This window comes from Salvelinus namaycush, chromosome 25, assembly GCF_016432855.1.
Source record: "Salvelinus namaycush isolate Seneca chromosome 25, SaNama_1.0, whole genome shotgun sequence".
Classification (NCBI taxonomy): domain Eukaryota; kingdom Metazoa; phylum Chordata; class Actinopteri; order Salmoniformes; family Salmonidae; genus Salvelinus; species Salvelinus namaycush.
Genome location: NC_052331.1, coordinates 29,665,046 through 29,692,176, shown reverse-complemented (window position 1 = coordinate 29,692,176; position 27,131 = coordinate 29,665,046). Strand labels below are relative to the sequence as shown.

The 27,131-nt window shown below is 42.3% G+C and overlaps 1 protein-coding gene across 3 annotated transcripts in view; it reads right to left on the bottom strand.

Moving 5' to 3' along the window:
- Positions 1-13,089: 13,089 nt before the first annotated feature.
- LOC120020446 (glycogen debranching enzyme-like) overlaps positions 13,090-27,131 on the bottom strand; it is a 29,750-nt gene continuing 15,708 nt past the window's right edge. For 2 of the 3 annotated variants that reach the window (XM_038964110.1, XM_038964111.1), the window contains exons 20-34: positions 25,778-25,912; positions 24,085-24,215; positions 23,367-23,503; positions 22,950-23,083; positions 22,007-22,182; positions 21,569-21,671; positions 20,642-20,867; positions 18,487-18,607; positions 18,128-18,263; positions 17,400-17,512; positions 17,006-17,217; positions 14,600-14,697; positions 14,322-14,409; positions 14,050-14,183; positions 13,845-13,962 (exon numbers count right to left, since the gene is read on the bottom strand). In XM_038964110.1, coding sequence (XP_038820038.1) covers positions 13,845-13,962; positions 14,050-14,183; positions 14,322-14,409; positions 14,600-14,697; positions 17,006-17,217; positions 17,400-17,512; positions 18,128-18,263; positions 18,487-18,607; positions 20,642-20,867; positions 21,569-21,671; positions 22,007-22,182; positions 22,950-23,083; positions 23,367-23,503; positions 24,085-24,215; positions 25,778-25,912 — 2,062 coding nt within the window. Of the gene's footprint in view, positions 13,963-14,049; positions 14,184-14,321; positions 14,410-14,599; positions 14,698-17,005; positions 17,218-17,399; positions 17,513-18,127; positions 18,264-18,486; positions 18,608-20,641; positions 20,868-21,568; positions 21,672-22,006; positions 22,183-22,949; positions 23,084-23,366; positions 23,504-24,084; positions 24,216-25,777; positions 25,913-27,131 lie in introns of all 3 variants that reach the window. The other variant, XM_038964112.1, reaches the window with a different exon arrangement.

Genomic DNA, 27,131 nt, shown 5'->3' with positions numbered 1-27,131 from the left:
GATGGACTGCAGAATGAAGCTCATAAATCGGACACAATTTTAGAATAGGCTATTTGTGGTTGAAATAAAGAGAAAATGTGAGCCCCAAATTTACCCGATAGCGACATCTAGGGGATTATTTCTGTCATCGTCTGTTTATGTGATGGACATTATTCTCCCACCATTCCAGCAATGTGGAAATCAAGATAAATGAGTATTATCCGTTATATATTATTTAGAGTGAACAGCCATTATACATAGTGTATTTCATAATAATGTGCATTTCCCTCACAGAGTGGATCCTGTCATAACTGTTCAGCAGTTATTTACTGGTATACTGGTCTTGATACACAAGCCACAGGTCTTGCAATTGTTCCTTAGATCAGTAGGTGGACTATAAGTGAACTTTTCTAATGCAGAATATTGTACTCAAATGCCTAAAGTATGAACACAAATGCCAACATTGTATGTTTTACTTGCATCTTACTTTTGATTATCTTGTTTGGGGCTAATGCACTTGTTTCCCAAATATAACGTCCTGGGGCCAGAAACAGTCAAATATGTATTTTCAAGTAATTTAATCTCACCTTTGCTCCAACTTAGACACTTTATTCTGTGTTCGGTAGGTAGTTCTGAAAGGTTCTCTTAAAAAGAGAATAGAAAGGTTTAACAGCCTGTGCTCCTATTAACATCTCTCACAAGCCACTCAAACCAGTTACAATAACCTCCTCACCCTCTGAAGGATAGTTCTCCTGGTTGAGTAATACTTGATTAATAATTCCCTGTGCTATGGAATGTGTATATGCCAGTGTTTATGTAAGGGTGAGAGGTGCAGATCCGTGTTGCTTGGCATCCCCCATTCAAAGCTGTTAGGACAACAGTCTATTGTGTAGGTACAGAGCCCTCCAGCAGTAGCAGTATGTGGCAGCTCGGGAGGTTGAAGTTGTTGCTTTGACAGAAACCTACAACTATGCCACAGCCGCTAGAGGTCCTCTTTAATGGGTACAATGTGTGAGTGAAATCACAGATCCTTTTTGTTTAAAAAATACCTGCAATAGTATGACAACATGCCAGGGAGTGCAGCTACTAATCTCAGGGATACTATTTTATTTTGTCGTTGGGGTTGAAGAAAAGTAGAAAATGTAATTGTGTATTAGTCAGCGTAGGAGGTCAGAGTTGTTTGTTGGGTATAAGGTCTCACTGATTTACCTCTTTCTTTTTAGAAGTAATAAAAAAGTAATGTTATGGTCAGCATGGTCAAACACTTGATTGGTTTAGGACTGTTTTACATTTGATACAGTTTCCTTTCTTCCCCAAAGAACTTTGAAGGTTATAGATTGCTTTTTAAGTATTCCATATGATCAAATCAAATCAAATGTATTTATATAGCCTTTCTTAAATCAGCTGATATCTCAAAGTGATGTACAGAAACCCAGCCTAAAACCCCAAACAGCAAGCAATGCAGGTGTAGAAGCACGGTGGCTAGGAAAAACTCCATAGAAAGGCCAAAACCTAGGAAGAAACCTAGAGAGGAACCAGGCTATGAGGGGTGGCCAGTCCTCTTCTGGCTGTGCCGGGTGGAGATTATAACAGAACATGGCCAAGATGTTCAAATGTTCATAAATGACCAGCATGGTCAAATAATAATAATCACAGTAGTTGTCGAGGGTGCAACAAGTCAGCACCTCAGGAGTAAATGTCAGTTGTCTTTTCATAACCGATCATTAAGAGTATCTCTACCGCTCCTGCTGTTTCTAGAGAGTTGAAAACAGCAGGTCTGGGACAGGTAGCATGTCCGGTGAACAGGTCAAGGTTCCATAGCCGCAGGCAGAACAGTTGAAACTGGAGCAGCAGCACGGCCAGGTGGACTGGGGACAGCAAGGAGTCATCATGCCAGGTAGTCCTGAGGCATGGTCCTAGGGCTTAGGTCCTCCGAGAGAGAGAAAGAAAGAAAGAGAGAAAGAGAGAATTAGAGAGAGCATACTTAAATTCGCACAGAACACCGGATAAGACAGGAGAAGTACTCCAGATATAAGACTGACCCTAGCCCCCCGACACATAAACTACTGCAACATAAATACTGGAGGCTGAGACAGGAGGGGTCGGGAGACACTGTGGCCCGTCCGACGATACCCCCGGACAGGGCCAAACAGGCAACCCCACCTACTTTGCCAAAGCACAGCCACACCACTAGAGGGATATCTTCAACCACCAACTTACCATCCTGAGACAAGGCCGAGTATAGCCCACAAAGATCTCCACCACGGCACAACCCAAGGGGGGGGCGCCAACCCAGACAGGAAGATCACGTCAGTGACTCAACCCACTCAAGTGACGCACCCCTCTTAGGGACGGCATGGAAGAGCACCAGTAAGCCAGTGACTCAGCCTCTGTAATAGGGTTAGAGGCAGAGAGTCCCAGTGAAGAGAGGCCAGGCAGAGACAGCAAGGGCGGTTCGTTGCTCCAGAGCCTTTCCGTTCACCTTCACACTCCTGGAATAGACTACAGTCAATCATATGACCTACTGAAGAGATGAGTCTTCAGTAAAGACTTAAAGGTTGAGACCGAGTCTGCGTCTCTCACATGGATAGGCAGACCATTCCATAAAAATGGAGCTCTATAGGAGAAAGCCCTGCCTCCAGCTGTTTGCTTAGAAATTCTAGGGACAATTAGGAGGCCTGCGTCTTGTGACCGTAGCGTACGTGTAGGTATGTACGGCAGGACCAAATCGGAAAGATAGGTAGGAGCAAGCCCATGTAATGCTTTCTAGGTTAGCAGTAAAACCTTGAAATCAGCCATTGCCTTAACAGGAAGCCAGTGTAGGGAGGCTAGCACTGGAGTAATATGATAATTTATTTTTGTTCTAGTCAGAATTCTAGCAGCCGTATTTAGCACTAACTGAAGTTTATTCAGTGCTGTGTCCGGGTAGCCGGAGAGTAGGGCATTGAAGTAGTCTAACCTAGAAGTAACAAAAGCATGGATTAATTTTTCTGCATCATTTTTGGACAGAAAGTGTCTGATTTTTGCAATGTTACGTAGATGGGAAAAAGCTGTCCTTGAAACAGTCTTGATATGTTCGTCAAAAGAGAGATCAGGGTCCAGAGTAACGCCGAGGTCCTTCACAGTTTTATTTGAGACGACTGTACAATCATCAAGATTAATTGTCAGATTCAACAGAAGATCTCTTTGTTTCTTGGGACCTAGAACAAGCATCTCTGTTTTGTCCGAGTTTAAAAGAAGAAAGTTTGCAGCCATCCACTTCCTTATGTCTGAAACACAGGCTTCTAGCGAGGGCAATTTTGGGGCTTCACCATGTTTCATTGAAATGTACAGCTGTGTGTCATCCGCATAGCAGTGAAAGTTAACATTATGTTTTCAAATGACATCCCCAAGAGGTAAAATATATAGTGAAAACAATAGTGGTCCTAAAACGGAACCTTGAGGAACACCGAAATTTACAGTTGATTTGTCAGAGGACAAACCATTCACAGAGACAAACTGATATCTTTCCGACAGATAAGATCTAAACCAGGCCAGAACTTGTCCGTGTAGACCAATTTGGGTTTCCAATCTCTCCAAAAGAATGTGGTGATCGATGGTATCAAAAGCAGCACTAAGGTCTAGGAGCATGAGGACAGATCCAGAGCCTCAGTCTGACGCCATTAAAAGGTAATTTACCACCTTCACAAGTGCAGTCTCAGTGCCATGATGGGGTCTAAAACCAGACTGAAGCATTTCGTATACATTGTTTGTCTTCAGGAAGGCAGTGAGTTGATGTGCAACAGCTTTTTCTAAAATGTTTGAGAGGAATGGAAGATTCGATATAGGCAGATAGTTTTTTATATTTTCTGGGTCAAGGTTTGGCTTTTTCAAGAGAGGCTTTATTACTGCCACTTTTAGTGAGTTTGGTACACATCCGGTGGATAGAGAGAGCCATTTATTATGTTCAACATAGGAGGGCCAAGCACAGGAAGCAGCTCTTTCAGTAGTTTAGCTGGAATAGGGTCCAGTATGCAGCTTGAAGGTTTAGAGGCCATGATTATTTTCATCATTGTGTCAAGAGATATAGTAATAAAACACTTGAGTGTCTCTCTTGATCCTAGGTCCTGGCAGAGTTGTGCAGACTCAGGACAACTGAGCTTTGGAGGAATACGCAGATTTAAAGAGGAGTCCGTAATTTGCTTTCTAATGATCATGATCTTTTCCTCAAAGAAGTTCATGAATTTATTACTGCTGAAGTGAAAGCCATCCTCTCTTGGGGAATGCTGCTTTTTAGTTAGCTTTGCGACAGTATCAAAAATACATTTTGGATTGTTCTTATTTTCCTTAATTAAGTTGGAAAAATAGGATGATCGAGCAGCAGTGAGGGCTCTTTGATGATGTGTTCAGTGAACCACAAAGATAGTGAATTCCTAAAAGAGGGACTCTGACAGCAAAGTTATTTTGGGTGAAACGTCTGAACATGCCTCTTCAGTCAAACCTTTATATTCACAGTAACACAAGAACAAGCTTGCATTATCCAAGGTGATATACTATTGTCTGGTTGGAGTTCAGATGGGTTGGTGCTACCGAACACAGGAAATATATTCAGCATATTACCTAACTGGGAAATCTCCTGCAATCTGTTCATTAAAGAGACTCCATCAAAGTCCTCCATAAATATTACATTCATTGGCCTCTATGTAAGATCTTCTGTTGGGGAGCAGGAAATGTTTTGTAGTAACAAGAACTACTAGAAAACATACACCTCCCCCTGGGCTTTGGCCTTTTTTACTCCCTCCTTTTACATCGCTCCATATGGAACAGCTTATACACATTGATGGAAACATGGAGACATTTGGCCAGAAAACCAAGTGAAACAGCTACAGGCTTTATTTCCAGTTGTTGGGGCTGGGTTTGACATCCATAAGCCTATTTAATAGAATATACAGGTTTCATATATTTTCGGCTTTAAGTGGAACAGTTGTTGGCGTCTGTAAAATTTGTATGTTTCCTGGGGAAGACAAAAGCAACATTCTTCCAGCACTGAGAGAATGAATGCAAGCTTGGGTTTGTGGAATCAATCAAATAATGTTAACAGTATGACCGGTATGAAACAAAATAAACTTTACACCGGCGTATTTATTCCAACTTACTTTCTAGCAGCATGGGAAGAATGATATATCAACAGGCTTTCACAGTCTTACTGCAGAATTAGACGTTCATCCACGATCTCCAAACGTCAAATTTTGAAGTTGCTCCTGCTCTGTATCATTCCATATTTCTCCAATAAAAACCAGTGTGCATGACTGGGATTGAACACACAACCTTCTGATCCACCACCACCCACATCCACAATGCCCTAGCAAAACTCATGCCCACTTGATGGCAATATCTCTCACTGTTGCCCCTAGTGGTCGCTTTGGAAGGCATTACCCGAGGTCGTCAGGACACGGATAGACGTCCGATTTCAACATCAATCTTGAACGACCTGGCTGGATATTTTGCCTTAGCTGTGGAACTCTAACCACTTTTGATAGACTGGGGCCCATATTATAAATGTTGGTTTTGTACAGTATAGCCTATGCATTGTTCACTCACAGCCAGGACCATTGTGTCTGTGTTTATAGGATTTGTGAGATATTCCTTTCTTGAAGACCAGGACCATGAGGATATGCTATCAAGGAAAGTCAGTCACTGTTATGCATAAGCAGGACATGATATTTTAGTGAAACTACCCCACCTCCCCTTCTGTGACATCATAATACCATAGGTCTTGATACATCATAATACCATAGGTCTTGTTACATCATAATACCATAGGTCTTGCTACTTCATAATACCATAGGTCTTGTTACATCATAATACCATAGGTCTTGTCTTTCCCCTTTTAATACTAGAAATAATTGCTTCTCTGACACCCTGTAAATATAGGCCCTCTCTCACTCACTCACTCTCACTCACTCACTCACTCACTCACTCACTCACTCACTCACTCACTCACTCACTCACTCACTCACTCACTCACTCACTCACTCACTCACTCACTCACTCACTCACTCACTCACTCACTCACTCACTCACACACTCCCCCCCGCACGCATGTGTGCGCGCACACACACACATGTTCTGTTTGAATGTCTGTCTGTCCATTTGCGTCTCTCTGTCACACACCACACATGCACACACGCACACACACACACAGGAGAGGAGAACTACCCCTCTACCCCTGGAGGCAGTCACTATTGAAAGAGCCAGGCATGGGTTTTAGAGTACAAGGTTCTGCAAGTCTACAATGTATATCAAAGCCGGCTTGACCAACCCTCCTTTCCCTCCAGGCCTGCAGGTTGTAAAGCCATTAAAGCATCTAGGATTTTCTTACCAATAGGCCTCTTAGTGCAACCCTCCCTTTCAAGCTGTGGTTAAGGTTGGGGGGGCGAGGCCTCCTTGTTCCTAAATGAACCATGTGCTGTGTTTGGAGCGCAAGAATCGGTATTATTCTTATTCACAGCGCCGTCTTGCTATTCGGAACCTTTGAGAGAGCATCCACCAGCAACTTTAAGGTAAATCGCATACTTTTCATTCATAAAAGTTATTTAAAATCTTAATCCGTCTTGTGCAGAAAGCCGTGCGCTTCAAACATCCTTGTTCTCAACTCAAATGTCTGCGCGTGCATGTATCCCGGTACTTATCTGAAACTAAAGCCTTCAAATGGCAAGAGGATACTCTGTTTCTAGACTACTAACCCATGCTTGCCCGCAACAGTTTCAATCCATTCGGGACTGTATTAGCCAAGTTTAGGTTTTGCGCCTTCTTCCCCCTTCCGTTTTATGCCGAAATACTTTTTCTGGACTCTTTATGCTTCAATATCAAAGCCCCAGCTGGAGTCTACATGTCTGCCTGGTATTTCCTAAGCAGTTGAAGTGGCTGCATATTATTAGAGAACTTCGTGATCCACTGGACCAAAACTAATGAGGCTGTGCGGGAGACATGGATACGGTACAGGGTTCTACTTTAGTTCTAATTGAAGGAAGGTAGTCTGTAGACGTCTGACATGGGAAGATGCTCTAATGCGTTAACAAAACAGTCTAGGCTAGTCTACATCTAACCAACATCAGGGCAACCGTTATAAAACAGCTTCTGAAAAAAAAGTTCTTTGAACCTTTTCCCCAACTTTTTTTTACAGACATACTTCAAGCCTTCTAGATGCGTCAAAACAGTTGTTTTGTGACATATGATTTTCAAATTCCAAGGGTTAATTTCTATTATTGAGTACTCAAGCCTCTTGAATCATCTACATGGCCTCCACCTGACTGGCACCAGACCTGCTCAACTCCAGTGACTTTGAAGTGAAACTGGCCAATGTCCAATTGGCAACATGGTCTCAGGGAATTCGTATTATTCTGTATGTAAATCGGTGATGCTCCCTTTAGTATCATATGTTACATTAAGTTAGGTTACATTATGAATGGTATAGCGGTCGTGCAATATCATGCGAACTAGAGGATGCATATTGTCATATTGTAATGACCTTGATAGATCATTAGTAAAATAATATCCAAGACAGTGGATCGCTTTCTCGAATCAAACAGTTTTTTATGCAACTCGAACACGCTACTGTATGTACGTAGCCTACGCCAATAAATCGTTATCATAAATCACTAACTCTGATAGCTATCTCACTGATCCAGGACGTAAGAGAGAGAGAGAGAATAATCAAGCATGGCAATATAACACAACCTTTGGTGCCCAGCCCCCCGCTGTTCCAGCAACCACAAGGATACCTAGCAGACAGCAGGGGGACTGGCATGCTGTACCCCGCAAAACTCTGAGTAACTATTAAACGTGCCCTGATAACCACACAACAACAGAACGTCAGAACACAAGCACGTCGCTACAGATGAAGTAATTTATAATACATCTTGGAGTACGTTCAGTACTATACATCTTTATTTGAGACCAGGTTGCTTGGTACATCCTAACAACAAAGAAGAAATATAGCTGTAAGCAGCCATGCCGGGGGTCAAGCTATGGTCCCACAGTACCACCATCAGGACACATCGCCCTAGGATGAGCTACTTCTGAACACCTTACCATGACCATGTCAAACCACAGTGCTGTCTCATCCATGGCAATGATGTTGCTCTCCTTTATCTTCTTTTGCCCTATCTTTTTTTGGTACTCACTGTAGTTCACTCATTAACAATTCATTTAGACCCATATCGTTTATTTGAAACAGCCGTTTATTTGGTGAATTGTGTGCTGACGCTCGGCTATTAAAAGGGACAGGCGGCAATAGCATCTATGGACGCACATCTTTAAACTCAACATTTTCCAAGAGTCTAGCTAAAACAACACGGTCCCTATAAGCCAATGAGCTGCATTCATGTTTTTTCTTATCCAACAGCGCCAACATGCGGCCAAACTCAACCGTTCTCTACAGGTTAGCTAGAATCACATCCCCGAGCATGTGTGTAAAATGTAACCACTGTGAGTCAAACAGATCAAGGGATATGAATATGTTCCCGTAATAGTGCCACCGTGTGGGGTCGATCTGAATGTGCTTCCATATGTTGAGTCTTGACAGTGTTTGGAACATGGTAATCAAGTTTTATTACAATACGAATGTCTCTGTCTGAATTATATGCATTTATGTGCCAGGTCACGTCCACTTGAGTCTTTATTGGCCAGTACCGGACATATTTTTCAACATACAAGTCTGTAAAAACAGGCGTTGAAAGACCTTGGTCCATTGATGCCATGTATCAAGTTTCGTGCAGACCGATTATTTGGTGCTAGAGGAATAGCGTTTTATGTGTTTTTCACAAAATTCTAAATAGCAGAAAATCCATCATGGTGGACCTTATGGATCCTTGAGGCAACTTTGTTCCTTGTGAGGAGAGGGTCATATGTACTGAATTGAATGACTAGGTCACACGGGGTAAGGGGCCTGACCTTTCAAAGTTTGCATTTTCAATCTTGTGTTATAGCGCCACCACGTGGCCATTGGCATGGCATTGCATGAGAGGGTGTGGCCCTTGGTGCTTTACCAACATGCAAGGTTGCACCCTCCTAAGCCTTACCATCTCACAGGAATTTGTATTTTTTTCACCAAATCATTGGCAGGAGAATAATAATGAACTGCAACAAATACAAAAGGGTTTTACACAGCTTCGCTACCTGAACCCCTAATTATGGGGAGAATTTACGTTGGTGGTTAGGTGAACTAACGAAGAAGGTTAGGATAATTTATGTGAGAGGATCCGACAACTAAAACGACAAAGGTTAGGTGAATTTACATAGTAGGTTAGGTGAATTGGGTTAAGTTTAGAATAAGTGTTACGGGAAGGGTTTGCTAAAATGCTACTCGAACGCGCAACCTTTGGATTGTTAGACAGTTGCCTTTTACGCCCACTCATCCTCTCCGACCAACCTCCCTACTTTTGCTTCTGTCTAAACCCACTGTGCACAGACGTCAATTCAACATCTATTCCACATTGGTTCAAAGTAATTTAATTTAAATGATGTGGAAACAACATTGATTTAACCAGTGTGTGCAGAGTGGGAAGTAACTAGACCATTGGTAGGTATCATACGTCCTTGATATGGCTGGGCAACAATTGTCCCCCACTGCTGGTCGCCACCACCTCCAAAAAGGTAGTGATTTGGAACTTCCTGGAGGTTCCGGGTTTGATAGCCTAGTGCATTAAAACCTGAAAAGTGGGGCTTGCACATTCTTGTTTGGACATGCATCACTCTAGTACCCTAGTTAAGTTACAGAATTGTCAGACTTTTGGGGTTTCTACCCATGTTTGTGATTTCAACAAAATAACTTTATTTCATACCTCTTCTTGTGTTCAAAGATGTGGTGATGTAAAATGAGTTTGTCTTCAAATCTATATGGCTGTCATATACAGTTGAAGACGGAAGTTTACATACACCTTAGCCAAATACATTTAAACTCAGTTTTTCACAATTCCCGATATTTAATCCTAGTAAAAATTCCCCGTCTTAGGTCAGTTAAGATATTTTAAGAATGTGAAATGTCAGATTGAATAGTAGAGACAAATATTTCTTTCAGATTTTATTTCTTTCATCACATTCCCAGTGGGTCAGAAGTTTACATACATTCAATTAGTATTTGGTAGCATTGCCTTTAAATTGTTTAACTTGGGTCAAATGTTTCAGGTAGCCTTCCACAAGCTTCCCACAATAAATTGGGTGAATTTTGGCCCATTCCTCCCGACAGAGCTCCCGACAGAACTGAATCAGGTTTGTAGGCCTCCTTGCTCGCACACGATTTTTCAGTTCTGTCCACACATTTTCTATAGGATTGAGGTCAGGGCTTTGTGATGGCCACTCCAATACCTTGACTTTGTTGTCCTTAAGCCATTTTGCCACAACTTTGGAAGTATGCTTGGGGTCATTGCCCATTTGGAAGACCCATTTGTGACCAAACTTTAACTTCCTGACTGATGTCTTGAGATGTTGTTTCAACATATCCACATAATTTTTCTTCCTCATGATACCATCTATTTTTTGAAGTTCACCAGTCCCTCCTGCAGCAAAGCACCCCCACAACATGATGCTGCCACACCCATGCCTCACGGTTGGGATGGTGTTCTTCGGCTTGCAAGCCTCCCCCTTTTCCCTCCAAACATAATGATGGTCATTATGGCCAAACAGTCCTATTTTTGTTTCATCAGACCAGAGGACATTTCTCCAAAAAGTACGATCTGTCCCCATGTGCAGTTGCAAACCGTAGTCTAGCTTTTTTTATGGCGGTTTTGGAGCAGTGGCTTCTTCCTTGCTGAGCGGCCTTTCAGGTTGTGTCGATATAGGACTCGTTTTACTGTGGATATAGATACTTTTGTACCTGTTTCTTCCAGCAGCTTCACAAGGTCCTTTGTTGTTGTTGTTGATTTGCACTTTTCGACCCAGGGGATGTTCATCTCTAGGAGACAGAACGTGTCTCCTTCCTGAGCGGTATGACGGCTGTGTGGTCCCGTGGTGTTTATACTTGCGTACTATTGTTTGTACAGATGAACGTGGTACCTTCAGGCGTTTGGAAATGGCTCCCAAGGATATACCAGACTTGTGGAGGTTCACAATTTTTTTTCTGAGGTCTTGGCTGATTTCTTTTGATTTTCCCATGATGTCAAGCAAAGAGGCACTGAGTTGGAAGGTAGGCCTTGAAATACATCCACAGGTACACCTCCAATTGACTCAAATGATGTCAATTAGCCTATCAGAAGCTTCTAAAACCATGACATAATTTTCTGGAATTTTCCAAGCTGTTTAAAGGCACAGTCAACTTAGTGTATGTGAACTTTTGACCCACTGGAATTGTGATACAGTGAATTATAAGTGAAATAATCTGTTTGTAAACAATTGTTGTAAAAATTACTTGTGTCATGCACAAAGTAGATGTCCTAACCGACTTGCCAAAACTATAGTTTGCTTACAAGAAATTTGTGGAGTGGTTGAAGTACTTGTTTTAATGACCCAACCTAAGTTTATGTAAACTTTCAACTTCAACTGTAGATGTGCTTTTGTTTGTTGTTTGAAGGCTCTTTGCACCTTCATATTGAATTACCACGACTACCTACCTTTATATTAATTAGCCAATTTGTTGGCTTCAATTTGGTTCAATTTAGTTTAATTCAGACATTCAATCACCTTTCTCCCTCTGTGTGCCTCATCTCTTTTTCCCATCCTCTGGTTTTATCATTCTTTCTCCTCTCCCGTGCGTTCCAGCAGCAATGAGTTTGAGGTGCGATTGATGGACCATGACATCAGCCTTGCTGACATGTACAGATGGAAGGTATCTGCGTATGCACCCTGCAGCTCAACATGTACCACAGGTGCAGCTACCAGCCACACCACACATACAATGTACACACCCACATTGTACACACACTTTACACACATTCTCTCAAACACGTTCACATACATTACACCAACATCAACAAACACACATACCGGTACTGGCAAATCACTTCTTGTCTCTTCTCTCCACATTGATCATACCTCCCACTAAAGATAGTTTAGTCTCATGAACAAAAGAAACATAAAGGATACATGTTCAGTGGGATATTTAGTGTAAGCCTGATTGTTCAGTATTATATTGGTCATGGTAGTCTATGCTCTGCAGGTATCAGTGTCGGTGTGTCCACTATGAGTGCGACACCGTGACCAGACCTGAACCCACACATGAGTTCTGCACTGGGAAGGAGTGTCCACCAAGGTGAGATATCCCATGTAACATCACATCAGATTGGGGTTCTCATGGACCAGGACCTGATGGTGTGAATTAGGGCTGTTACATTGACCGTATTACCGCCACACCGGCGGTCACGAGTCATGATGGCAGTCAAATTCCATGTGACCGTTTAGTCACAGTAATTAGGCTTCTCCAAGCTCTGATGCTGCTGATGGTCATTAGTAGTCTACCAAACTTGCTAACTGCCTGGCACTCTATTGTCCCTTGGATCATTCTGACATCAATTCAAATGTAATGTAAAATCCAATCAAACACTTGAGAGCCCATGAGCTCATGTTGCGCAACGTTTCTATAAGCTATGCAATTGCGTGAGAAAACACAGTTTTGATGGCCTCTTAAAAATATTTGTGTCATTCTCAAAACTTTTGGCTACGACTGTACACTAATGTTACTGCACGATGCTCTCCATGGTGCAGCTGTAGAACTTTTTGAGGATCTGAGGACCCATGCCAAATATTTTCAGTCTCCTGAGGGGGAAAAGGTTTTGTCGTGCCCTTTTCACAACGGCCTTGGTGTGTTTGGACCATGATAATTTGTTGGTGATGTGGACACCAAGGAACTTGAAACTCTCGATCTACTCCACTTCAGCCCTGTCAATGTTAATGGGGCCTGTTCAGCCCTCCTTTTCCTATAGTCCACAATCAGCTCCTTTGTCTTGCTTATATTGAGGGAGAGGTTGTTGTGAGACAAAGGAGCTGATCGAGTAGGTGTGGCCAACCTTTTGACTGGTATAAAAAAACATTTATTTTGTGCTGTGTCTAACAATCCAGAGAAAAAAAGCTGGTGAACAGGCTAACCCGTTACGGTTTTCTTCACCTCTACACAAACATCAAGTCAAAGACACAGAATGTCTCTTGTTGCAGACTGTTTATATACCACTACGTGTTGTGACAACACTATGTAGACAGACACAATAATCAATCACACTATAAACTGGGAGCATGCTGACCAATAAAAAGTGGCACCAGATTCACAAGGAGAGATGCATCACATTTAGGGTGGGTTATGGATAGAACAGCTACTCTACAAGTTATTCTGTCACAGTGATGCTTTCCACAGAGGTTTATTTTTAGGGATCTAAACTCTAATAAAAAGGCATGGAAGCACACAGCAATGGGTTGTCACTTGACTAATTTCATAGTACAGTACATTTTGATACCATCTTTAAAAGGATCTCCATGGACCGGGTAGCAGCGCAGGCGACACACGGTTAAAGTTCAACTGCCTATGAGGTTAGCTGGTTTAAAACAGTCGGTCTTCCAAACCATTCCAATACTTTATCTTTAATACTTTATCATTAAGTGCTTTAACATTAGCTCATGTATCTACTGTAACATAGGTATCATACCTTGACAACACTAAGTCAGCCGTCAAATGAGGCCGTGAGCTAAAATCTCCCAATGCTGTCCACAACCACTAGAATTGCTGGTGTTCACAAGGCATTACTGTATACTTGCGAGCCCAGTAGGTTTAGTGCATAGGGTGTACACGTGGTCCAAAACAAGACAACAAACACCACACTATGAAGGTGAATTAAAACAGTGCCGGACTTCAAGAGGACATTAGATAATGGGGCTAGTCTCCGCCCACAGGAAGTGAGGTGCTATATGTCGTGGAGGACTTCCAGCACCGTGGAGATGGACCAGGCCTGTGATTCGCAGCTGAAGGGACAGTACTGGCCATTCTCATTGGTCAGCTCTGGCAGACCCTTCCAGCTAGACCTTAGAGGGTTAGAAGAGACATGGATGTAAGTTCAAAGAGTGTGTGTGTTTGCGCATGTGAAAATGTGTGTTAGTGTGTGTATTTACCTCTCCAGGTGGACATAATGCTGAGAGAGAATGCTCTTCACCAGGTACACTGTCTGTTCATAGGTCTCCTTCCCAAGCTTCTTGGCAAAATAGAGCTTTGCTCGCAGGAAGTACCCAATTGGCCATAGCCACTCCTAAAAAACAAACAAAAAGTCATTAAACCAATCAGATCAATTTAATACATACCCTCGGGAGCATTGACATAATAAAGTTAACAATAACTCCTAATTCAAGGTGTAGTACAACTCAATTCCTCAGTAATGGACACTCACTGGTCCTTGGTGGTAGTTGAAGCCTCTGGCCACGTTGTAGTTATCGTTGTCCAGGGCGTTGTCATAGACACCGCAGTACACCATATCACTAGGGGAGAAATTAACTTGATGTCAGTATATGTGCCAAGAAAATAAGTATTGAAAATGAATCAGTTAATGAACAAGTATGAGTGGGGCCAGGAGTTTTTCCTGAACATATGACCTGAATAAGAAAAACTCAGGGCCCTAGGTTCTCCTGGTCAGGTCACATGGTGATGAGTGATAATGAGGTCTCTTACTCTGGGTCCAACGTCTTCATTCCCAGAGGTCCTAGCAGCTTCTTCTCAGCCATTCCCAGGGCCTTCCAGGCTCTCTCCACAGTGAACAACTCCGGAGCCTCAGGGACAGAATAGAGAACACCATTCAGGTCAACTTATTAACCCATAAGAGTTATTGTGAAGTGGAAACGTCTAGAAGCAACAACAGTTCAGCCGCGAAGTGGTAGGCCACACAAGTTCACAGAAACAAGACCGCCGAGTGCTGAAGCAGATAACGCGTAAAAATCATCTGTCCTCAGTTGCAACACTCACTACTGAGTTCCAAACTGCCTCTGGAAGCAACGTCAGCACAATAACTGTTCATCGGGAGCTTCATGAAATGGGTTTCCATGGCTGAGTAGCCGCACACAAGCTTTGCTGCCATTGGACTCTGGAGCAGTGGAAACGCGTTCTCTGGAGTGATGAATCAAGCTTCACCATCTGGCAGTCTGACGGACTACCGATGACATTCTAGACGATTCTGTGCTTCCAACTTTGTGTAAGGCTCTTTCCTGTTTCAGCATGACAATGGCACCGTGCACAAAGCGAGGTCCATAGGGAAATGATTTGTCGAGATCAGTGTGGAAGAACTTGACTGGCCTCAACAGAGCCATGATCTGAACTCCATCGAACACCTTTGGGATGAATTGGAATGCCCAACCTCATTAATGCTCGTGGCTGAATGGAAGTAAGTCCTCGCAGCAATATTCCAACATCTAGTGAAAAGCCTTCCCAGAAGAGTGGAGGCTATTATAGCAGCAAAGGGTGGACCATTTCCAAATTGATCATAAATACAGTGTAGACATTGTTCATGTTGTAAATGACTATTGTAGCTGAAAACGGCAGATTTTTAATGGAATATCTACTTAGGCATACAGAGGCCCATTATCAGCCCATTACCCTTTTGCAATTATGTTAGCATAGCTGAAAACTATTGTACTGATTAAAGAAGGCAATAAAGCTGGCCTTCTTTAGAAAAGTTTAGTATCTGGAGCGTCAGCATTTGTGGGTTCGATTATAGGCTCAAAATGGCCAGAAACAAAGACCTTTCTTCTGAAACTCATCAGTCTATTCTTGTTCTGAGAAATGAAGGCTATTCCATGCGAGAAATTGCCAAGAAACTGAAGATCTCGTACAACGCTGTGTACTACTCCCTTCACATAACAGCACAAACTGGCTCTAACCAGAATAGAAAGAGAAGTGGGAGGCCCCAGTGCACAACTGAGCAAGAGGACAAGTACATTAGAGTGTCTAGTTTAATAAACAGACGCTTCCTCAACTAGCAGCTTCATTAAATAGTACCAGCAAAACACCTGTCTCAACGTCAACAGTGAAGAGGCGACTCCGGGATGCTGGCCTTCTAGGCAGAGTTCCTCTGTCCAGTGTCTGTGTTTTTTTGCCCATCTTAATCTTTTATTGGCCAGTCTGAGTTATGGCTTTTTCTTTGCAACTCTGCCTAGCAGTGATGGTTGCTGATAAATGGGCCTCTGTACACCTATGTAGATATTCCATAAAAAATCTGCCGTTTACAGCTACAATAGTCATTTACAACATTAACAATGTCGACACTGAAAAATTCGCTTTTCTTTCAAAAACAAGGACATTTCTAAGTGACCCCAAACTTTTGAACGGTAGTGTATATATATATATATATTTTTTTTTACATGTATTTCACTAACCAGTCTCCATATATACTCCCATTACTTTTTTCAACTGGTACCAGGGGACCTTCAGACGAGTTTAGTGAGGCCTAGATCAAAACAACTGACATGTTCGTGAGAGTCACCTTTCCACAGAGGGGTCATAGTGTCTAGCCTAACTGTCCTGACTCTAAAGACAGAAGTTGGCAGATGGCTGTACCGACTTCAGACGAGTCCCAAGACGCTTGTGGGGGTCATCGAGCAAAAACAAAGAGACTCATCATTCCATAGAGGGACTATAGTTTGTAGGCCAAACCGTTTGGACGCTACAAACGATTTGGTGAGAACACCGATTTTCGGGATGTCTCAAGGTCTGACAAACACCGCTCTAGCTCGGTCAGCTTTCACCGCAGATGCAAAACAACTGGTATCTCTAGGTTAAACTGACAGATTTATTATGCTAATTTGAATTCCGCAGGGGCACGGACATTGACATTAGGTGGTTTTAATACCTCAAACTCTACCACTATGTCCTGCTATACATCTTCCACTGACCCAGAGCTTTAGCTCTATTTACATCCAAGGAGTAGCCAAGAAAATGGGCTAAGGACCAGGGTTGGTGTCAATTCCATTTCAATTCAGTCAATGCTGGAAGTAAACTGAAATTCCAATGCTTCTCTATGAGAAAAAACATGCAAAGGATTGAAGGAACGGGGCATGGGCTGATGCCACTCTGATGGCAACTCACCACCACCATGGCAATGCAAAAGTTGGGCCTGAGCTGGTAGTCACACCATGGGCTGGAAGCTTCATGGCTGTCCTTGTAGATGCCTCTCTTGTGGACCAGGTCGGGGTGCTTCTCGTTGGGGTCCTTGTCGTCGTGGGACACATAGAAGTTCTTCTCAAAGTTGGCCAGGATCTTATGGTTCCACTCCTCATAGGAAACCTTCACCTCCTTACCTGCAAGGGAAAACAATAATATAATAAAAAAAAAATCATTATGTCTTATTAGTGAAACAATTGTCTCTGAGGGAGGGACATTGCACATGTAAGTTTGCATACATGTCCATGTGTGTGTATGCCAGCACTGCTGGTGCATGTGTGTGTGTGTGTGTGTGTGTGTGTGTCCAGGCAGCACTCACCATCCCGGTGTATTTTCATGGAGCTGTGGGGGAACAGGCCCTTCTTATGGAGCTCCACCAGCCAGCGCACCGCAGACTTACTGAGGCCCACAATCTCCACCGCTGACCCATCTCTGGAGACACACAACCAGGGAGACAAGTCACATCAAATCAATTTAATATGCATTATTACATCTTTACAAACATCAGGAGAAGCAGGAAAGACACCCAACTAAACATACACTGGCTTTTCCCTAGTTTGGTTTAATTGTATTGTTTTGTAGGTTTAAAGGCCCAGAGCAGTCAAAAGCTTGATTTTCCTGTATTTTATATACTATATTTCCACACAACGAGGTTGGACTAATACTGTGAAATTGTGAAAATGATGGTAATGCCCTTTTAGTGCAAGAGCTGTTTGAAAAGACCGGCGGAAGTTTCAGCCTGTTGTGGTGGGATGGAATTTTGGCCTGCCTAGTGACCGGTAAATTAATAAATAGACCAATAAGAAAGAGCGTTCCAAACCTCTCTGCCAATAACACCTCGTTTTCAGTTGTCCCCTCCCTACCTAGCAAAATTCTTGTTTGAGAAATTACTCTTTGCTAAGAAGCTATTTTTAGTTTAATTTTGACCATTTTAATTGAAAACAATCACATTAAGGTGATTAAATGTTACCCAGAAATGATTTGATATTGAGATAAAAACAGCTGAATTGGACCTTTAAGAAATAGGGGTAAAGTGGATAGTCTTACCTGGGTGTTGCAGGCATGCCCTTGTTACGAGCTTTGTCACTCTCTCCCATTTTGTCCATCCATGTTCCGCAGTTGAAGCGGTTGCCACCGTAAACAAAGCCAGTATCACGGTGCACTTTGGCCACAACATTGAAGCCTGGGAGCAAGGAGAATAATAACAATATACCATATTTGCTGAAGCAAGACAATGTGCACCTCATAACAAAAACCTTAAAAACCAACAAGAGCAACTTGTAGGGAATAACAGGTGGCCCAGAGTTTTTCCTCGTCAGGTAACTTGGTCAGTAAAAACTCCTGGTACTACTTATTAACTCAAAGTGTGACCGAAACAAGAGGTGACCAGACTGTGGCGAGCTCACCCTCGTCCTTCATGTGCATGTCGATCTTTGGTCCTGCGTTGCGCTCCCTGAAGTCGATACCCTGCATGTGACGTGTCATGGCCTCGTGGATGACATCACACAAGGGCTGTGTGAGCAGGGACTGAAACACACAAGGATCACGTTAGACTGTACCTGTGCGTGATGTACAGAGCCTTCAGAAATTATTCACACCCCTTGACTTTTCCACATTTTGTTGTGTTGCAGCCTGAATTTGACACGGGCCTACACACAATACCCCATAGTGTCAATGTGGAAATGCTTGCAAATTAATAAAAAATTAGTCAATAAGTATTCACCCCTTTGTTATGGCAAGCCTAAATAAGTTCAAGAGTAAACAGTTGCTTAACAAATCACATAAGTTGCATGGACATTGTTGAATGACTACCTCATCCCTGTACCCCACTGGTCCCTCAGTCGAATTTCAAACAGAGTCAACCACAAAGACCAGGGAGGTTTTCCAGTGCCTCGAAAACAAGGGCACCTATTGGTAGATGAATAAAAAATTTAAAAGCATACATAAAAAATATATCCCGTTGAGCATGGTGAAGTTAATTCATTGTTTATTTTTTATTGAACCTCTAATTATAATTTGGATGGTGTATTAATACACCCAGTCACAAGATACAGGTGTCCCTCCTAACTCAGTTGCCGGAGAGGAAGGAAACCGCTCAGGGATTTCACCATGAGGCCAATGGTGACTTTAAAACAGTTAGAGTTTAATGGCTATGTTAGGAGAAAACTGAGGATGGTTCAACATTGTAGTTACTCCACAATACTAACCTAATCAACAGAGTGAAAAGAAGGAAGCCTTTACAGAATAAACATATTCCAAAACATGCATCCTATTTGCAACAATGCAAGTAATACTGCAAAAAATGTGGCAAAGCAATTCACTTTTTGTCCTGAATACAAAGTGTTATATCTGCGACAAATCCAACACAACACAAGACTGAATACCACTCTCCATATTTTCAAGCATAGTGGTGGATGCATCATGTTATATGTATGTTTGTAATCGTTAAGGACTGGGGAGTTTTGTAGGATAAGAAAGAAACGGAATGGAGCTAAGCACAGGCAAAATCCTAGAGGAATACCTGGTTCACCAGGAAAACCTGGCTTTCCCACAGACAAGGAGTGGCTTCGTAAGAAGCATTTCAAGGTCCTGGAGTGGCCTAGCCAGTCTCCAGATCTCAACCCCATAGAAAATCTTTGGAGGGAGTTGAAAGTCCGTGTTGCCCAGCAACAGCCCCAAAACATCACTGCTCTAGAGGAGATCTGCATGGAGGAATGGGCCAAAATACCAGCAACAGTGTGTGAAAACCTTGTGAAGACTTACAGAAAACGTTTGACCTCTGTCATTGCCAACAAAGGGTATATAACAAAGTATTGAGATAAACTTTTGTTATTGACCAAATACTTATTTTCCACCATAATTTGCAAATAAATTCATTAAAAATCCTACAATGTGATTTTCTGGATTTTTTCTCTCCTCATTTTGTCTGTCATAGTTGAAGAGTACCTATGATGAAAATTACAGGCCCCTCATCTTTTTAAGTGGGAGAACTTGCACAATTGGTGGCTGACTAAATACTTTTTTGCCCCACTGTACATATTTAACAAAAAATATATGGGGGATTGAAAATGATGCAGATAATTACATTGATAGAAGTCACAATCTATTTGCAATATTAAAGCTGGTCTACCCCCCAAAAACCTATTGTCTCAGGGGTGTGAATACTTATGTAAATTAGATATTTCTATATTTCATTTTCAATAAATTAGCTACAATTTCTAAAAACATGTTTTCACTTTGTCATTATGGGGTATTATGTGCAGATGGCTGAGAAAAAAAATATATTTTTATCAATTTTGAATTCAGGCAGTAACAACAATGTGGAATAAGTCAAGGGGTAAGACTACTTTCTGAAGGCACTGTATGTGTGTGTGGACCTGTATGTGTTTATGGATATGTGTGTCTATATTTGTGCATGTGAGAGTGTGTGGCTGGGAAAGAGAGAGCGATGGAGAGTGTGTATGTATGTATGTGTTTATGCATGTGTGTTCGTGTCTGATGTGTACACGTGGGTGTGTGTGTGAGAGAGAGAGGGATGAAACGTGTATAGATATGACCTACCGGAGTGCCAGGGGCCTGGGGCTCAGAGTCGTCACGGGGGTACATCCTGACCACAGGGCAGCGGAGGATGGCAATGCCCTCGGGCACCAAGGTACAGTAATCCTGGATGCACTGCAGCCACCACCACACGGCATCACGGCAGTTGAAGCGGGCACAGATGCCCTCGCCCAACAGGTTGGGGATAAGACCGTGTCTCAGGGTGCCTGCAAATGCCAGGATGATGTTTCTGTAGGAAAAAGAGACATTCAATTAATATATCAACTGTACTCCAGTGTAATATCCAGTGGTGGAAAAAGTACCCAATTGTCATTAAAAAAAGGAAAATACACCTCAATAGAAAATGACTCAAGTGAAAATCACCCAGTAAAATACTACTTTAGTAAAAGTCTAAAAGTATTTGGTTTTAAATATACTTAAGTATCAAAAGTAAATGTAATTGCTAAAAGATACTTAAGTATTCAAATTAAAAGTATAAATCATTTTAAATTCCTTATATTAAGCAAACCAGACGCCATCATTTTCTTGTTTTTTTTAATTTACGGATAGCCACGGGCACAGACAGAATTTACAAACAATCATGTGTGTTTAGTGAGTCCATCAGATCAGATGCAGTAGGGATGACAAGGGATATTCTCTTGATAAGTGCGTGAATTTCACAATTTTCCTGTCCTTTTAAGCATTCAAAATGGTACTTTCGGGTGTCAGGGAAAATATATGCAGGAAAAATAACATTTTCTTGAAGAATGTAGTGAAGTAAAAGTAAAAGTTGTCAAAAACATAGATAGTAAAGTACAGATACCCTCAAAAAACTACTTAAGTAGTACTCTAAAGTATTTTCACTTAAATACTTTACACCACTGGTTATATCTTTTCTAATAGCTAAGAAGTTCAATTTGGATACTACTACAGTATAGACAAAATACACACCTAGCCTCCAGGTGACGACCAGTGACCAGCATGAGTCCACGCAGAGCAATGAAGGTGTCTCGGCCCCAGCAGCGGAAGATTCCAGAGGAGAAGTGAGGCAGACCTGTGAAACAGGAAGGTAGAGATGAATAAAGGAAGAAGACGTTCAAATGCAGCTGAAATTCAAACACCAATTCTCAAAATGGTACCGAGATACAAATAGGACTTTGTCAGCTGACAGCTACTGGATTGGACTGAAGCTTGTAGAATTGTGTCAGCTTAAAAATACCAAGCGACTGACTACAATAGACCATTTTGCTGACCAACAATAGACTTAAACACCACTTATTGGTTTCGTGAATATCAACAGAAGAATTATGGTTATTAGGTTGGCATCCAACTACTGTTTACAGAAGTAGAATAGAATATATAATAGAAATAGGTTGTTGCTAGGCAGACCTGCGGCCAGGGAGACGCAGCACTGCTCCTTCTTGCCAGTGTCCTTGTTGAGGCGGTAGGGGACGTCGGGTAGTTCCAGGGATAAGGGGGGCAGAGCCGGGAAACTGCCCACACCACCCATCTGGACAGAGCCCAGGGCCAGCAGTTTGACAAAGGTCGAGCCGTTCTGGACAAAACTGAAAGAGACAGAAACCAGAAGAAAAACATGATTTTACATTAAAAAAATTGTGCACCATTACTGGACAAAACTGAAGACACCACGAGAAAACATATGTTGTAAAAAAGGAGAGGTTAAAAGATGCTGTCAAAAACATTTAATGGTATGGTTCTGGGTTTCGGCACAAATACCCTTAAAGGTGCAGGGCCTTTTTTAATACAGATATTCTCACTAAATCTAATCATTTAAGAATATTCCATTCTTCTATTGCATAATTTCCTCAATGTATGTTGGGTATGAGAGAAACCTTATAGGGTTGTTTATGTGAGACATCCAGGTGCAAGATTTTAATTTGACCAGTTTCTCACAGGAGGAAAATAATCCTGCAGCTTCAGGAAATTTGAATTATTGTGTGGCTTATAATTAACGGAGATTTTTGTAGGGGTTGTTACATAATAAGAGCAAATCAAGTCTGAAATGTTTAACATTTACATTTAAGTCATTTAGCAGACGCTCTTATCCAGAGCGACTTACAAATTGGAAAGTTCATACATATTCATCCTGGTCCCCCCGTGGGAATTGAACCCTGGTCCCCCCGTGGGAAATGAACCCACAACCCTGGCGTTGCAAGCGCCATGCTCTACCAACTGAGCCACACGGGGTTTAAGCGTAAATTACAAACTTTAGAATCATTTTTAAACCTTGAATACACTAGAGGTTTGCATTTCCTGCTGTGCAGGACATTTCCTGCAACAGGGTGATCAAATTAAGACCCTAAATTTGTACCTGGACATCTTGTTGAAGGTGGTGTCAAGAGCCGTGGTGTAGACTCCCACTAAAATGGCATCAAAGTAGCAGGGGATGAGATAGCGAGGGATGTGCTTCAGATAATGGAACATCGCCTTGAGCCACTTCCCCACCTGGAAACAACACATGTTATCTGGATAACACCAAACTCTAAAATTATGACAATGGAAAATGGTGACAATGATGATAATCATCTTCCTATTATCATACTGCTACCACAGTGGTTGATTTAAAACCCCCTTAGCTGGGCTGAGTTGTAGGATTCATTTCTATTTACAATAATCATTGTCAAGTTCAGACCATCTTGTTTGTTACTTCTTACCATCATTAGGCCTATAAAAAATCTAAATGGGATTCATTTATTCAGTTTAAATTACTGTCACTCAAACTGCTCACCTCTCCTAGAGCGCCACTGTGACACACCAGCCTGTTACTGACGTAGTCGATCATCCAGTCCCCCTGTCTCAGGTTGTCACACACCGGGTGGCCCAGGTCGTTCTTGGGACGAATGTCCGCCATCACTGACAGAAGACCTGCATGAAAACAATGAATCCCGTTTTCAATGTCTAAGTCCAGTTTCATTCAACAATATGTGTATAGCTGCTTGTAGACACAGCTCTAGGATGAGCTAACCAACTCAAATCCTAACCTTAACCATTGTGGGGGATGGAAAAATATCTGACCCTGTATCACTGGTTGGGGCAACTTCCACAATGTGTGCTGACCAGGGTTAGGATCAAATCAGTCAATTCAGGAAGTAAACTGTAAAATTCCAATTTACTCTGAATTGACCGAATTGAAATGGAATTGACCCCAATCCTGGTGCTGACTGGACCACCTCACTGTGCACTGGGGCAAAATTGGGCTCTCGAGTGGCGCAGCGGTCTAAGGCACTGCATCTCAGTGTTTGAGGCGTCACCCCAGACACCCTGGTTCGAATCCAGGCTGTATCACAACCAGCCGTGATTGGGAGTCCCATAGGGCGGGGCACATTTGGCCCAGCATCGTCCGGGTTTGGCTGGTGTACAGTAGGACATCATTGTAAATAAGAATTTGTTCTTAACTGACTTGCCTCGTTAATAAAGGTTAAATACATGTATTTTTTTTACTGTACCTTGCAGGCCACCGTACTTGAAGCTGGTCCAGGAAGGGATGTTGTAGCAGCCTCCTCCGTCCTCCTGTTCCTCAGAGTCACAGCGGAACAGCAGCATGTTCATGTCGCCCAGAGTCAGCTTAGACATGATCCTGAATGGGGATAGAAGATGGAGTCACATAACATTAGAACACACCCACCTGAGAGCACAACTGGAGACTACAGAGCCCTGCTGATCAGTATTTCAACACATACTGTATGGACACAATTCATCACTATACAAATATATAGCTACCAGGAAAAACCAAACATACTATACCTTTCAAGCCATTGTAAGCGTAACGCTTTTCCAATACACTTGGTGAGTGAATTCGGAAAGTATTCAGACCTTCAGTTTTTCCACATTTTGTTACGTTAAAGCCTTATTCTAAAATTGATTAAATAGTTTTTCCCCCCTCATCGATCTACACACAATACCCCATAATGGCACAGCAAAACCAGATTTTGAATAACTGAAATAACACATTTACATAAGTATTCAGACCCTATACTCAGTACCCTATACCCATGCCAGGTTGCAGTTGTAAATACGAACTTGTTCTCAACTGGCCTACCTGGTTAAATAAAGGTGAAATAAAAAATAAATAAAAAATACTTTGTTTAAGCAGCGATTACAGCCTTGAGTCTTCTTGGGTATGACACTACAAGCTTGGCACACCTGTATTTGGGGAGTTTCTCCCATTCTTCTCTGCAGATCCTCTCAAGCTCTGTCAGGTTGGATGGGGAGCGTCGCTGCACAGCCATTTTTGTTGTCCCCAGTCTGAGGTCTTGAGTGCTCTGGAGCAGGTTTTCATCTCCGTTCATCTTTCCCTCGATCCTAACTAGTCTCCCAGTCCCTGCTGCTGAAAGACATCCCCACAGCATGATGCTGCCACCACCATGCTTCACCGTAGGGATGGTGCCAGGTTTCCTCCAGACGGGACGCTTGGCATTCAGGCCAAAGAGTTCAATCTTGGTTTCATCAGACCAGAGAATCTTGTTTCTCATGGTCTGAGAGTCATTTAGGTTCCTTTTGGTAAACTCCAAGCGGGATGTCATGTGTCTTTTACTGAGGAGTGGCTTCTGTCTGACCACTCTACCATAAAGGCCTGATTGGTGGAGTGCTACAGAGATGGTTGTCCTCCTGGAAGTTTCTTCCACCTCCATACGAGGAACTCTGTCAGAGTGACCATCAGGTTCTTGGTCACCTCCCTGACCAAGGCCATTCTCCCCTGATTGCTCAGTTTGGCCAGGCAGCCAGCTCTAGGAAGAGTCTCCAAACTTCTTCCATTTAAGAATGATGGAGGCCACAGTGTTCTTGGGGACCTTCAATGCTGCAGAACTTTTTTGGTACCCTTCCCCAGATCTGTGCCTCTACACAATCCTGTCATGGATCTCCACGGACAAATCCTTCAACCTCATGCATTGGTTTTTGCTCTGACATGCGCTGTCAACTGTGGAACCTTACATAGACAGGTGTGTGCCTTTCCAAATCATGTCCAATCAATTGAATGTACCACAGGTGGACTCTAATCAAGTTCTAGAAACATCTCAAGGATGATCAACGGACACACAATGCACCTGAGCTCAGTTTTGAGTCTCATAGCAAAGGGTCTGAATACTTATGTAAATGTGATATTTATGTTTTTTCTTTTTTTGTGTGATGTATACTCACTGTGCCAGTGGTGTCTCCAGTATGGTTGGTGTGTGCTGGTCAGGCAGACTGCCAGGCTTGTACTTGGGGCTGAATTGGATCAGGTGATGTCTGATGACTCCCACCAGCTCCTGGGCCTTAGGGTCCAGACTCACCCTGGTGAGGGAAACACATATACACTACCAGTCAAAAGTTTTAGAACACCTACTCATTCAAGGGTTTTTCTTTAATAGTGGAGACATCAAAACTATGAAATAACACATATGGAATCATGTAGTAACCAAAAAAGTGTTACACAAATCAAAAATATTTTATATTTGAGATTCTTCAAATAGCCACCCTTTGCCTTGATGACAGCTTTGCACACTTTTGGCATTCTCTCAACCAGATTCATGAGGTAATCACCTGGAACGCATTTCAATTAACAGGTGTGCCTTCTTAAAAGTTAATTTTGGAATTTCTTTCCTTCTTAATGTGTTTGAGCCAATCAGTTGTGTTGTGACAAGGTATACAGAAGATATCCCTATTTGGTAAAAGACCAAGTTCATATTATGGCAAGAACAGCTCAAATAAGCAAAGAGAAACGACAGTCCATCATTACTTTAAGACATGAAGGCCAGTCAATACATAACATAAAGAACTTTGAAAGTTTCTTCAGGTGCAGTCGCAAAAACCATCTAGGGCTATGATGAAACTGGCTCTCATGAGGACCGCCACAGGAATGGAAGACCCAGAGTTACCTCTGCTGCAGAGGATTAGTTCATTAGAGTTACCAATCACAGAAATTGCAGCCCAAATAAATGCTTCACAGAGTTCAAGTAACAGACACATCTCAACATCAACTGTTCAGAGGAAACTGCGGTGATCAGGCCTTCATGGTCAAAATGCTGCAATGAAACCACTACTAAAGGACACCAATAATAATAAGAGAATTGCTTAGACCAACAAACACGAGAAATTGACATTAGACTGGTGGAAATTTGTCCTTTGGTCTGGAGTCCAAATTGGAGATTTTTGGTTCCAACCGCAATGTCTTTGTGAGATGCTGTGGGTGAACGGATGATCTCTGCATGTGTATTTCACACTTAACGTTTCGACAGGCAAGCTGTCTTCATCAGGGTATAATCACAAACACTGCAGGGTGACTCGTTTATATAGTGTCAAAAGACACACAGGTGTCGTAATCATGGCCAAGTATGGCCTAATATCATTGGTTAATTCTCAAATATTAAAATTGCATACAAAGAACAGCATACAAAATACAAATGGATTGCATACGATCATAGATTCATTTTAGACTACACAAGCTTACAAACAATTACAAATGGCAAAAGTCACAATAATCATAAGAATAGCTTCAGATCAAAGTCTACGT